Consider the following 13916-nt stretch of genomic DNA (forward strand, 5'->3'; position numbering starts at 1 on the left):
ATGCCTAACAAATATGATCTAAAATTTTCTAAAATAAAAATAATAGCAAATAATGCCACTGGAGACAAGACTTTTGAGATTTTTAAATTTTACATCCCCAGAAAACCACACAAAATGCGACGAAATTTGACATCACTCAATCCCGGTTTTTAAGATTATCTCTTTTTTTACCTTTGATATACTTGATTTACGAAATGATGTATTTAATTATATCAATGTTATTTGTTGGACATCTTATGCGAATATTAAATGTACTGCATTCTATGAACTCGTATATGAATTTTATACAACATTTAGATTCGATATAAATTCCATGATGACTGTTGAAACCTAGAACATTGTCTGCTTCTGATTGCTTGGTAATACATTTAGAATGTCAATTTCAGATTTTAACATAGCCATGGGTTTCGCTGACCCTGACAATATTCAATCTGGTTCATACCATATTGCTTTACTTGACATACCTAGCGATTCCGATGCCGATGCTGCTTATTCGGCTCTGACTAACTCTATATTCCACACTTACAATTCTAAGACCTCTAAAGCCTTATTGGTGCATGAATCGACTCTAAGATACATTCATAGATTTCTTGTCTTTAGTTATTCGGGTTGTAATGAAACTCGTCTACCTAGCAAAGACAAAACTATTCTTTTATGGTGTATGCACTCCAATTATAAGGTCAATTTAGGTTATTGTTTTGCACATGATTTCCATTTCATTTTGCAAGCCTACTGACTACTAATTCTCGGCCCATATATCAAGCATTTAGCCACACAAATTTTTCCATCGGGAATTGATTTCTCATCTCTTACATATGTATATGTTATGGATTGTTTAGATGAATATTGTCTAGATTCAATGGGATTACTTGTCAGTACCCCTACTACGTTTTATTTTGTTCCTCTAGGTATACAAATTACTCGCAACAATAGAGTTTCGTCGACAACACAATCTAGCTCCTAAGAAGCAAGAGGAGTAGCCCCTTTTTGCTGTAGAAAAATGACTAAGCCGTATTAAGGCTTTCCTAGATACAATGGGGGCTCAAATCTTAAATATCCTCTTTATATTGCAAAGCGGCCACATCCACCCCTCTCTGCCAAATTAAAACGGGGAGTACACTTAAATTTTCTCTTTATTATTCTTTTAAAATTGCACATTGAAGGCAATATGGGCTAAGTAGAGGGGATTTGTAAGACATGTCATGCTATTACTTGTTTTTTGTTGGATGTGTTAATTCTTATATTGAGATTATTCTTTAATTTGTTTTGGAATTTAACCTTCAATTCCTATGCTTCGTTAATTCAAATAATTGGGCAATTCATGAATAACTACTTATTGCTTAATTTGATTGCCAAGTGTTTTGTAGAATTGAAAATATTGTGGCTAAGTCAATATTTCATAGAGATTGTTCACTTTTAAAACTTGCCTAATAAAAGTACTTAAGTCTCATATAAATAATTTTATCTTCTGTAAAAAAATGAAATAAATAAAATATATATACATACTCCGCTAATTGTTTAGTTATGAGTGAAGATTTTGGAAATGTGACTGAATTGAGTAATCAAGATGATGGTTTTAGATTGTCATCTCATTTCATGTCAAAAATTCGAGTGATGAACCGAAATATAAGGCATTTGCCTATGTCCACCGCAGAAAGACTTGTCGTTCGACAAAGTTCACGATACAACATGGCTAACACTGCAGACCTCCAACTGTATGAACAAGTGTTATGCAAATTAGATAATAGGGGTAAGTACATTAAGTGGACCCTGTTATCGTTTGCATCTGGCATGAGTACACCCCCTATAAAGTGCATAATGTAAGCTCGAATGATGTGCATCACCTCTCATTCATTGGCAGTACTCGACAAATGCTCGAAATTGGCCTTTGGCCATGAAAACTTCAAACCCATAAATTTTCTCTCATTGGGCGAGCGTCTAAGTAAGTTATACCAAAGGATGGCTGGCTTAGAGATCAAACTTATGCCCGTGACCGCATTCTTGTCAATGGGGAGCTTGAGCTGCAATGCAACATCCTGTAGAGTGATAGTGTACTTCCCGCACGACAAATGAAATGCGTGGGTTTCTGGAAGCCATCATTCGACTAAAGCAGAAATTAAATCGTATCGCAAATCAAAGGTCCAGATCAATGCCACTGATTTGAATCCGGCTAACTCCAAGTATGACATTAGGCATTCATCTGGTAGAAACTTTACACTATTAACACGGCCCCTCAATGTGCGGTACGGGCCTTGACATTATTAAATTAGCAAAATAGTTAATACAATCTAATTTAATTCCGCAAATGATGTGAGTATCAAATAACAATTTCATTACCATCTCATTAATAGTATTTGATATGTGATTATCATTATTAATCAAAGAGCCCATTTGTTGCAAATCTGCATTAAAAAAAATGAATTCATTTAATTTGTTGCAAAAAATACAGTAAATAATTTGAAATTTTAGAAATAGAAAAACACAGTAAATATCTCATAATTTCCCATAATTTACCTACAATAAAAAAAAACTTATGTTAGTTTACAATAATAATATAATTAAAATAAATATAAACTATCTAAACATAAAATAACATATGAATAAAAAATAAAAATAGAAACATAGCTGTTTAGTTTCTTTCAAACAACTTATAAAATTATATAACAGCAAATTTAATCTACATTTTAATAAATCAATAAAAATTGTCAAATAAATAAAAATAAAATAAAATTACATTATAAAAAAATTTACATTAATAAAAAATCACAAAACACTAAACTAAACACTAACAATTTATATAACCTAATAATAAATTGCTAACAAAATAACTATAAAATTATTTAAAAAAAAAATAAATTATTAAAAAATCACAAAACCATAAACTAAACACTAACAATTTGTAAACTAACCATAAATTACTAATAAAATAACTATAACATTTTTTAAAAACAAATTAGGTTATTGATAAATCACAAAACACTAACAATTTAAAACCTAATCATAAATTACTAACAAATAACTATAAAATTATTTTTTTAAAATTTACATTACTAAAAAATCACAAAAAACAAAACATTAACAATTTATAACCTAATCATAAATTACTAACAAAATAATTTTACATTAACAAAAAATCACAAAATACTAAACTAAACACAACAATTTATAACATAATCCTCAATTACTAACAAAATAATTTTAAAATAATTATAAAAAAGCAAAAAAAAAATTACATTCATAAAAATTATTAAACCAAAACCATAAACACTAAACATAAACAATTTATAGATAATAATTAATAACAAAAAAAATTCACAACATATTAATTAACCTTTTCAAATTTAAAAAATTATTTACTAAAATAATATATACCTTTTCTTTCTTTCTTTCTTTCTTCTTCTCCTCCTTTCTTTTCCTCTTTTCTTCCCCAGTGCCTTCATCTTATGGAGGACCATGCTTATAAAGTCCCCCATTTCAAATTTTTTTTTCCCTTTTGGAGGGACAACACTGCTTAGTAGTGTGCACAACAGGCAAAGAGAAGAAAAGCTGGGGCGTGGGTGTTTGGCACAGGGGTGCAGGGGGTCGGAAAGGATTGGTCAGTAGCACCAATGCCGCCTATCTGACATGCGCTACTAGTGCCACCAGTCCAGGTAGCGTCACACGGGTCACAAGTATTTTCAACTCGTATTTTGACTTGTTGACCGTATTTTGACCCTGTATATATATTTTAAAAAATAATAATATTTTTTATAAAAAAGAATTACTATAAAAAAAGATGGTGACACCTATAAAAAAGGCACCTCCTAAAAATATATTATTTTGGTAATTAATCCCACTCACAACTCATTTCAGAATTTAATTTTTTATATTATTTATGTGAATTAGTCAAAAATTGCTTCCGGAAGTTACTCCTAAGCCCAAACTAATAAAATCCGAACCCAAACCCTAAAACAGTCTGAACCAAATTTGGCCCAAAAAAGGGTCTTCCTCCTCCAGTCTTCCTTGAATTGAATTGTATGTCTTCTACTCATAGTACCGTTATTACAAAAATATGATATTATACATACCTTAAACCCTAACAGCTCCCAGAAGATAGAAGCTGCCAAAACCCTAATTTTAAGGTAAAACTTCAATATTGCTTTAGGTTTGACTCAGGTGTAATAGAACAACTCAAACTTGGTTATGTGTTTTTGCTGCTTCAGATGGCGTCTAATAAGAGCAAAGGAGCGAAATCAAAGAACCAACCTCCAAAAAAGAAGCAAAGGAATGATCTTTTCATTGATAAAAAGCGACCCACCAAAAAAGATGAGGTTTTGGATGATGTCTCTGATGGCCACAGCGAAGAAGAAGAAGAAGCTGGAGACTTATTGGATGGAGATGAACAAATGTCTGATTTTGATGATGATGATGTCTCTGAAATTTCAGATGAGGATGATGCTCCCTTGGCTGATGATTTCCTTCAAGGAAGTGATGATAATGAAGGTACCCATTTTTGTCAATTCCTTGTAAATTATGTATATGCTTTACTTGGATTGAATATAATGCCTTGTAATTATATTTTTACGTAACTCTGACTCTGGGTGAGTGTCTTATGGTTATGCATCCAATGCTGCTATACTCAGTTTTGTTCTTTCTAAATTTTGTCATATATTCATCACATATATGCATTACATGGATTTGGGGTGAGTTTTGGAGATGGGTATGTATCCAATGCTTTTTTCATATATAGCATCACAGTATGTGCGAAAGAAAGATATTTTAGAGAAATGAAGAGTTGGAATTTGTGTTTTTAGCTTCAAGGAGGCACAAATTTGTTTTGGACATGATTCATGTGAAGTACTTATTGTTCATGGCCTTTAGTGAGTTTGTGGATGGCAAACTTGAAATTCTAGTTTGCATCTATCTTGTTGTTCAAGTTCCCATGTCATGGAAGTGAACATTTGTATGTGTGTACCGAATAGACGCTCCTAGTACAAGTTTGGTGAAATCGTAACTCATCAAGTCTCCAAAGCCTAGCAATAGAGCTTTCCATGCAGTGGCATTGCAAAGTATTTTCAGGTTCCATAAATTTCACCATGTTTCAAGCTAACTAATTAATAATGGTTATTGTTCTATCATGTTTTTGCAGACAGTGGTTCAGGTTCCACTTCAGGTTCGGGTTCCGATTCTGATTCAGATGAAACAGATATAGAGGAGAAGTCCAGGGCTATCGATGAACAACGTGCGAGGGAAGAAAAAGATGCACAAGCTGAGATGGAGCTGAACATTAAAGAAGAGTCTGATGAGTTCAGACTGCCAACAAAAGAGGTTGCCCTTTGACTTGCTGTTAGTATCACTTCAATTCTATTAAGGTACTTATATGTCCTCCCTTTTGTGGTATCACTCAGGAACTTGAAGCAGAGCAACAACGTCCGCCCGATCTTGCAAATCTTCAGATGAGAATAAAAGAGAGTGAGTGACTTTTCTGCTAACCGTATTCTTTTAACGGTTAGCCATTTATGATCTGAGTAGCTAAGAATTTATTCATTTACTTTTAGTTGTTCGAGTGCTCTCAAATTTTAAGGATATGAGGCAAGAAGGAACGACAAGGAAGGATTATATTGACCAACTTAAAATTGATTTGGGTTCTTACTATGGCTACAATGAATTCCTGATCAGGGTCTTGGTTGATGTAAAATCTTGTTCCGTGTTGTGTAGTTTGCATTTTTTTTCTTTTCTTTTTGGAGCAATTTTTTCTGATCAATTATTATATTAACTCCTGTCATCTCTTTTATAGATGTTTCCGGTTGTTGAACTCATGGAACTTATTGAAGCTTTTGAAAAGCCTCGACCTACATGTATCCGGACTAACACTTTAAGGGTGTGAATATGCATTCTATGTTTGCTGTCTTTTAGTGTTTGACTTGTTATGCATCTCTGCTCAAACTATTGGCATAATGTCCTTAAATATGCAGACTCGCAGAAGGGATCTGGCCGACGTTCTTTCCAAAAGAGGAGTAGAACTGGACCAATTAAGCAAGTGGTCAAAAGTAAGATCTTTCATGTTTATGAATTTCATTTTTGAATCCTCTAATTTCCAATGGAGTACAAGAGGCATGTTGATTTTGTATTTGTAGGTTGGATTGGTGGTTTATAATTCGCATGTGCCCATTGGTGCCACTCCGGAGTATTTGGCTGGCTTTTACTATGTATGTGCCCTTTCATTGTACGTTTTTTATGTAATAATATAATTATTTAGTAAATATAATTTTTTTTTTGGCACTTTCAGTTATCTTTATTTTTTTTCAATTAACAGATACAAAGTGCAAGCTCCTTTTTGCCTGTTATGGCTCTTGCTCCTCAGGAGAAGGAACGGGTAGTTGATATGGCGTAAGTTACTCCATTCTGTTAGCTATCCTTATCTATGCATTGCCTTTTTGTTTGTTTGTTTGTTTGTTTCTTTATTTATTTTACTACCGATATTTATGATTGAAGAATATCTCCATGTGAACCATATTCTAGAAATTGAATTTTGGGGGTTCATAGTTATATTTTGCAGCGTCTACATTACAACTTTGTGCTAGCAGTCTCTTTTTCTTTATCCATTTGATTAAGCTGAAAAATACAAATTAGTAAAGCTCAAGTTTGTGGCTGGGGGGCAGACACTAATCTAATTAATTATGTTTTGGTGGTTCATAACTGTTATGGGTGTGTGGATCATGAAATCTAACTATAAGTCTACATGTATTATCTGAGAAATGCATTTACACACTCTATGTAGGGTAAAATCCTGAATAGGTGAACATTCATATAACATGAAGTTTGTTTCCCTCTTGGTAGCCGTGCTGCATTTCAAGTGCTCCACGTTTACATTAGAATTAGATAAAGGATAAATTGCTTCAGCTTAGTGTTTCGGATATAAGCATCCTGTTAATAATAAAATTTTAGTAATGGCAATTGGTATTTTCTCCTGTTTGATTCTGAATGTGCTTGTTACAGAGCTGCACCTGGTGGTAAAACGACTTATGTTGCTGCGCTCATGAAAAATAGTGGTACGTACAGTTGATGTTTCATTCAAAATTGCTAAATGTTGTCTCTTTAATGTCGCATTTGTTTTATTTTACCTTAGTGAATTTCCTTGACCATGTTGAATATTTAGTCCGGTTGGCTTGGTCAATAGTTTCCTCACATGGTTGAAAAAATCAGACCTGGCTGGCTATTTGGACTGGTTCAACTGGGATCAGTGGCCTATCCAGGCTACTGCTGCACAAGGAACCAGGGATAGGTTGAACCGGCATTTAACCTGTTCAACCTGTTATACAAGAATATTTTTGAGATTTGGACCAAAAACTACTTAGAATTATACTGAAGGTTATACCATTAAGTCAAATGCTTATTGTTTTAAAATTTAACTATATTTAATTTTTATTTAATCATTTAATGTTTAAATTAAAAAAGGGAGAAGAAATAAACCGCCCTGTCTAACCAGCCGGGGTTCTGACTGGTTAGACCTCCAGTTTGGTTTTTTAACCTTGGTTTAGAGAATTTACCTGGTCAGATAAGGTATTAGGGACTAAGCGAAGTAAAAAGGAAGAATGATTGGTCTGGATACCTTGATATTTTCACCACATCAAAGAGAGCCATGGACTGCTATGGGTCATGTTCCTCTTAGTGGGAAACTGTATATACTAAGAAGCTATTCTCTTTATGCCAAATTAATTGAATAAACATAAGTAATTATCTCTGATAGTTATGTATGCTTTTTGTTCTATATTTCTTTACAGTTGTTCCCAAATTCAGTTTTTGATATTTTGCTGGTATTTTGACCAGGAATAATTTATGCAAATGAAATTAGTGAAGCAAGACTGAAGTCACTTACTGCAAATTTGCATCGCATGGGTGTAACAAACACAATAGTTTGTAATTATGATGGGAGGGAGGTTAGCATCTTTCTGCTTTTCATAAGAATACAATATCAAGGTTGATAATTTGACGGATATGATGTTTCGAGTTCAAAGGCTTCAAAAGCATAAATCGTTGAAGCCCTTTTCTTTAAGTGCTGCATTTCAAGATGTATTGGATTAGTTGTAGGTCAAAAACAAATTGCATCAACTTGTCCTCTCTGTTACCATGAGGATCCTATGCACTTAGGAGACAAAGCTGACATTGTCTAAATCTTTTTCTTATTATCTTAACGTACAGCTTCCCAAGGTTTTGGGTCAGAATTCAGTCGGTAGAGTGTTGTTGGATTCTCCTTGTAGTGGTACTGGGGTAAGCATCTCTTGTCGCCTTGTTCATCTCTGGCACATCACTTGATTTTTTGTGCTTGAACTGAATGATTTCTTCTTTATGGTACAGGTTATAACTAAAGATCCATCGGTTAAGACCTCTAAAAGTTTGGATGATATACAAAAATGTGCCCATTTGCAGAAGGTACATGTTCTTTCTATGAACTTTTTGCCATTTTTGGTTTATCTCAGAACTCCAATAATCCTCCTTGATTCAAAGTTGGAATAGAAGGCAAGGAGTTGATACTTTTGTCATGAGTATCTCTTGCATATTCTAAGAGATTAATCCGTGCAATCTCAAATCTTTTTTGTTTGTAGCAACTGATACTTGCTGCAATCGATATGGTTGATGCAAATTCCAAATCCGGCGGATACATTGTTTACTCAACATGCTCAATAATGGTTCCAGAGGTTTGTTCAAGGTTGCCCTTCTGATTTTATACCCTGCGCATTGTCTTCTCCTTTTCTCATTTAGACCCATCTTTCTATAGAATGAAGCGGTCATCGACTATGCACTCAAGAAGAGAGATGTCAAAGTAGTACCGTGTGGACTTGACTTTGGATGTCCTGGGTAACAATCCCTTTTTTTTCATTCAACTTCCTTCTAATTTGATCAATGTTACATTTCTGATGTTGTTTTCTTTCTTTAACCAGATATATCCGGTTTAGGGAACATCAGTTTCACACCTCCTTAGAAAACCAAGGCGGTTTTATCCTCATGTCCACAATATGGATGGATTTTTTGTGGCCAAGGTATATATTGAATTTAAAATGCCAGCATTAACCCTAAAAGATCTCAGTTTCAAACAGATTGCTTACTTCTTTTTCTTTAGTTGAAGAAAATGAGCAACGCGAAGAAGAATCCCATAAATTCTGAAGATCTAGAAACCATTGTGCAAACTCAGAGACCGGAGAATACCCCTATAGATAAGGACAACACAGAAGAGCTTAAACAAAACTTGAAGAAACAAGGCAATAAACGGAAAAAGGAGAGCTTAAAGAAGAATGTTTTATCCAAAAATGGAAAGGTAGAATCACCTCCAACATCAAAAACGAAGAAAAGAACTGAAACTGGAAAGGTAGAGTCGCCTTTGTCATCAAAAAAGAGGAAAAGAAGATTTCCCTCAAAAGAAGAAATATCTGAAGCAAGGTAAATTCCAGATTTCAGTTCTTGTTAAAGTTGTTTAATGTATGATTGCATGAGCTAAAAATTAGAAACATTTTGAACTCTTACAGGGAAGGTAAAAGAAAGGCAATGAGGGAAAAAAGGAAGCAAGGAAGGAAAGAGTAAGAATTTGGGCACATAAAGCAGTGATAATTGCTAATTTATCAGACATAATTGGAATATAGTCTGTAAAATTATATATATTAAATTACATTATTTTTCTCAACTTCTCTTCAATACATATGTTGTTTTGATTTTATGTTTCATATGAGTTGGGAGATACAACACGAAAGTTGTTTCAATTACATTAAAAAATGGACATACCCGTAATGTGTAGATATGCATTTAGAGGAAGTTGTGCAAGTAACATAGGATTAGATGTTATTTTATTGTAATAACACAGGGAATTGTTATTACATGAAATACTGAACATGATGCCAATATAATATTAATATCAATATAATCTATATAAAAGTAAATTACATGCTAAGAACTGTAGTAGGCTAATGAAAGAAAAGAAGGAGAAAGGTAGGGACTTTTTTTTTTTTTTCTGTATTTTCGGTTTTTATTTTGTATTTTTATGTATTTAAAATATTATATATTTATTTGAAAATGAAAAAGTATTTTTATTACATATTTAAATAATATTTGTGAAGTGATTCATTTACAGACTTGCACATTGATTGGAGTTTCATGTGTGATTATTTAACATAAAATGTTTAAAATAAAATTTTATTTAAATAATTATTTAAATTTAAATTTAAATGATTTGATCTGTATGGCACCCAATCTGTTGCAAGCTATTTTCATAGTTGATGATGTCAGAAACTTGAAACTAAAGGAAAAAAAAAACTTTAAACTAAATGATGTATTTAAAAAGAGTTTGATTCGTATGCTTACTCAGAGTAAATGTGTTCGTGGTTTAAGTGGGGTAATATTGAAGTCTAATTTTAAAAAAATTAAAGTCTGACCTAAGTTAGTTCTACTCTATCTAAAAAATACATTATTGCTTAAAAATAATAAAATATTAAAAATATGAATTATTTTATATTAATATTTATATGATTTTATAATTAAATTTAAATACAAATATTTTACAATTTATTTAATTTAAGTTCAAGCGAGACTATTTGAAGATTTTTTTTTATCCAAATCTAATTTAACCGAAATGAACTCAACCAAATCAAGCTTAGATTTTTTATTTTAACCTATTATTACTTAATAAAATAAATTTTATAAATAACATTTATTATTTAATAAAATAAATTATTGAAATTTTATTAATTCCCCTACGTAAGTGGGCATTAACCCTAATAAATAACAATTATATACAACATGCAACAAGTTAAAACATGATATATAAATAACGAGAATGATTTATTTATATTGGTGTAAAATATATTCTTTTTTTTTTAAAGTTTTATATGATTAGTATTCTTGCAATCTAACTATCATGTTTTCTATTCCGTTCATATAAAGTATACATGTCAAATTGACATCAATTAAAATCTTTTAACTATTTGTTTTGCGTAAAATTTTTTCAAGCTGTTCAATAAATATTAATATATAATGTATTTTAGATTGATATTATAGAAATATTGGATTAATTTGAAAATTTACATGTATGACAAGTATAGTTATATTGATAAATTCAACGATTGGATCGTTAAAATATTAATGGTACAAAAATATACGAAAATGTAATAAATTACTCCAATTTACCACCATTGAATCTATCTTAAAATATAGAATGATTAAATATAATATAAATTCGTGAATGCATCAGAATCTACTTAAGTTGAATTACCAAGCAACCTATAAAAAATTAAATGGACGTATAATAATTTAGTTACATAAAAATATAATATGAAAGTAATACAAACATATACATCTTGAAATTGAATCACTATAATAAAAAATGTAAAATATGAGATGAAGACAATCACAATACAAACCAACACAAATCACAAGTTATTTTATAAATTGAACCATTAGCAAAAGATAATGTAACACAAAAAAAAAACTTACATAAACACAAAGCACATACACGAACATAATACGAAACATAAGATATTCTTTAAATTGAATTATTATGACAAGCTATGCAAAATATAACATAACACAAAAGATTGAATGCAAAACACATACAAACACGTTAAAAATGCGTAAAAAATTATTATTAGGATATAAAAGTATATAGTATATAAAAATTTATAATGTTCTAAATAGAAAAAATAATATGAATATGAACATATAAAAAAAAATCAACACACAAACTTGACAAAATTGATGTTGTTATACTTCCATCCCTCGGACATACCCTTCGAGCGTCCACTCTTGGGAACCATTCCTCACATCCACCCTTATGGGAAGATGACATGTGGCACCTCAGGATCATAGTTAAAGGTATAAACCCTTAGCCTCGACCAAAAGAAAGATCTCTCCCTCTCTCTCTCTTTCTCTCCCTCCCTCCCTCCTATACAAGGGACCTCTTCCTACAAAAACACTAGATCATTCATTCTCTTCTCCAAAATCCTCTTTTGCTGCTTTTGGCATTATAATCATTATTAACCACCAACTTTGAATCTTATATAAAGAATTAGCATCATCTGTGGGGGATTGAGACTAAAAAAAAACCATATATCTACTCAATGAAAAATATTCCCTTTCTAAAAAAACAAAAAAAAGAAATCAAAGAAATGCCCAATAATTTTATCTTACCCTGCTCCCTAATACAAAAGTGTTATGGCAACACCTTTGTCGTTGGCCTCAACAATAGCCATGTATACTATTTGTATATCTCCTATCCTATATACCAAAACCATACTCCAACATGTACCCAAGCTTAGGTTTTTTAATCAAAGGCAACCATGGGAAAATCTTCTCACCACGCAGTATTAGAACTCCGGGCTCAAAGTGAGCTACTTCAACCACAACAACATGATCAAACTTGTTGGGAAAATTGAGTATGTATGAGAATAATTATTTTCCATTTTTTGTAATATAAATAGGAAATAATAGGTAAAAATTAAGGACAACAAGAACACACGAAATTTTGTTGACACAGAAAACCCAAATGGGAAAAATTGCGAGACTCTAATCCAGTGCAAACTTGCCTTCTGCTATTATATGAGTAGGATTACATTCAATATCTCATCCTATTAGGATGATTTAAAATTCTTACACAGTGGTGGCTCTCTCTTTCTCTCTCTCTTTTTTTTCTCTTTTAGTGAAACTCACTAGTGATTGTGCTTGATGTTTCTCCTAACCTAAGCCTTTCCAAAGGCTCATATTTATAGTAGAGCAGTAGGGTTCCCAAAAATGTTATTCATAGCTTCTAAAAAAAAAATTCACCATAAATGGATGAACTTTGGAAATTTAAATTTGAGTTAATAACATACATGAATGTGGATATTTCATCCCTTAAACATATGATACACCTCCCTTGCAATAAGGTTCATCTCCCTAATTCCCAATTAAGGAGGAGTGCACCTAATAAATCTCCCCCTTCCTGACTTAATTGGGGGGAGCAAACAAACTGGATCCTTAACAACATTCTTCGAACTTTTTGGTCGAAATCACCTTTGTCATCCTATTAGACCAGTTATGATTAGTGTGAACTTTATTTAGTTCAAGCAATTTTTCTTCTAATAGATCTCCTATCCAATGATAACGAACATCAATTTGTTCTGTCCGAGAGTGATAAGATGAAGTTTTAGCTAAATTAATAGCACTTTGAGGATATACTTTTCCTGATTGTGGCCCAATTTAGTAGAAAATTTTTCATCCATAAGATTTCTTTGCATGCTTTAGTTGCTGCAATGTATTTTGCTTTAGTGGTTCATAATGCCACACATTTGTGGAGCTTTGACTGCCAAGAGACAACTCCCCTTGAAAAAATAATCACATACTCCGTATCTGTGTACCTACTTAGTTCTGGCTTCCTTTTTCCAGAGCACAAACATCTCTTTGATGTGGCACGTAGATATCAGAAAATCCATTTCACTATCACACCCTCGTTTGGTGAACTAGTTCAATTCAGGAGACTACGTTGTCGAAGATCGCCTAAATTGCAAGACTTAGACTAGATAATGTTGGTAACTCCGCCAATACTACAGAGTTTCACTTAGCAGAGTGGCGAGTTCTTGATTGTGGCAAAAACCTTACTAAGCAGACTTTCCCACTAATAAGTCTGCCACTCGTGTTTTTGTGTCGTTGACATTTTATTCATCTAATGTCCTAGTGTAGGTAACGTGTCAGAAATTAGGAGACTTGGAGAGCCTCATAAGATGTGATTAATTAGTGGAAGCGTGTGAGAACAAGTAATGGTTATAGCAACCTCGAGTGGGATTTGGATGTGAGTTATCTATAAATAGGATAGCCTGATAGTGTAAAGAAGATTTCTGTTTCATCTTCTCTACTAGACTTTTTTATCATTGAAGAAAAACTAAGAGAGTTCTTCGTTGTTAACGAAGATATTGTCT

General features: G+C 32.3%; 1 protein-coding gene across 1 annotated transcript; it reads left to right on the forward strand.

The window, feature by feature from the left end:
- Nucleotides 1–3960: 3960 nt before the first annotated feature.
- LOC107893508 (26S rRNA (cytosine-C(5))-methyltransferase NOP2B-like) lies at nt 3961–9658 on the forward strand. Its single transcript, XM_041085251.1, is given in 19 exon segments — nt 3961–4121; nt 4203–4482; nt 5129–5307; nt 5388–5451; nt 5538–5671; nt 5777–5860; nt 5955–6029; nt 6117–6188; nt 6296–6369; nt 6979–7031; nt 7810–7919; nt 8182–8250; nt 8338–8412; nt 8586–8678; nt 8759–8838; nt 8922–8965; nt 8968–9020; nt 9101–9417; nt 9504–9658. Coding segments are annotated over 18 exon segments (1911 nt in total). The 5' UTR covers nt 3961–4121; the 3' UTR covers nt 9559–9658.
- The last annotated feature ends 4258 nt before the right edge of the window (nt 9659–13916 follow it).

The sequence above is a fragment of the Gossypium hirsutum genome, chromosome A13 (genome assembly GCF_007990345.1).
Source record: "Gossypium hirsutum isolate 1008001.06 chromosome A13, Gossypium_hirsutum_v2.1, whole genome shotgun sequence".
Classification (NCBI taxonomy): Eukaryota; Viridiplantae; Streptophyta; class Magnoliopsida; order Malvales; family Malvaceae; genus Gossypium; species Gossypium hirsutum.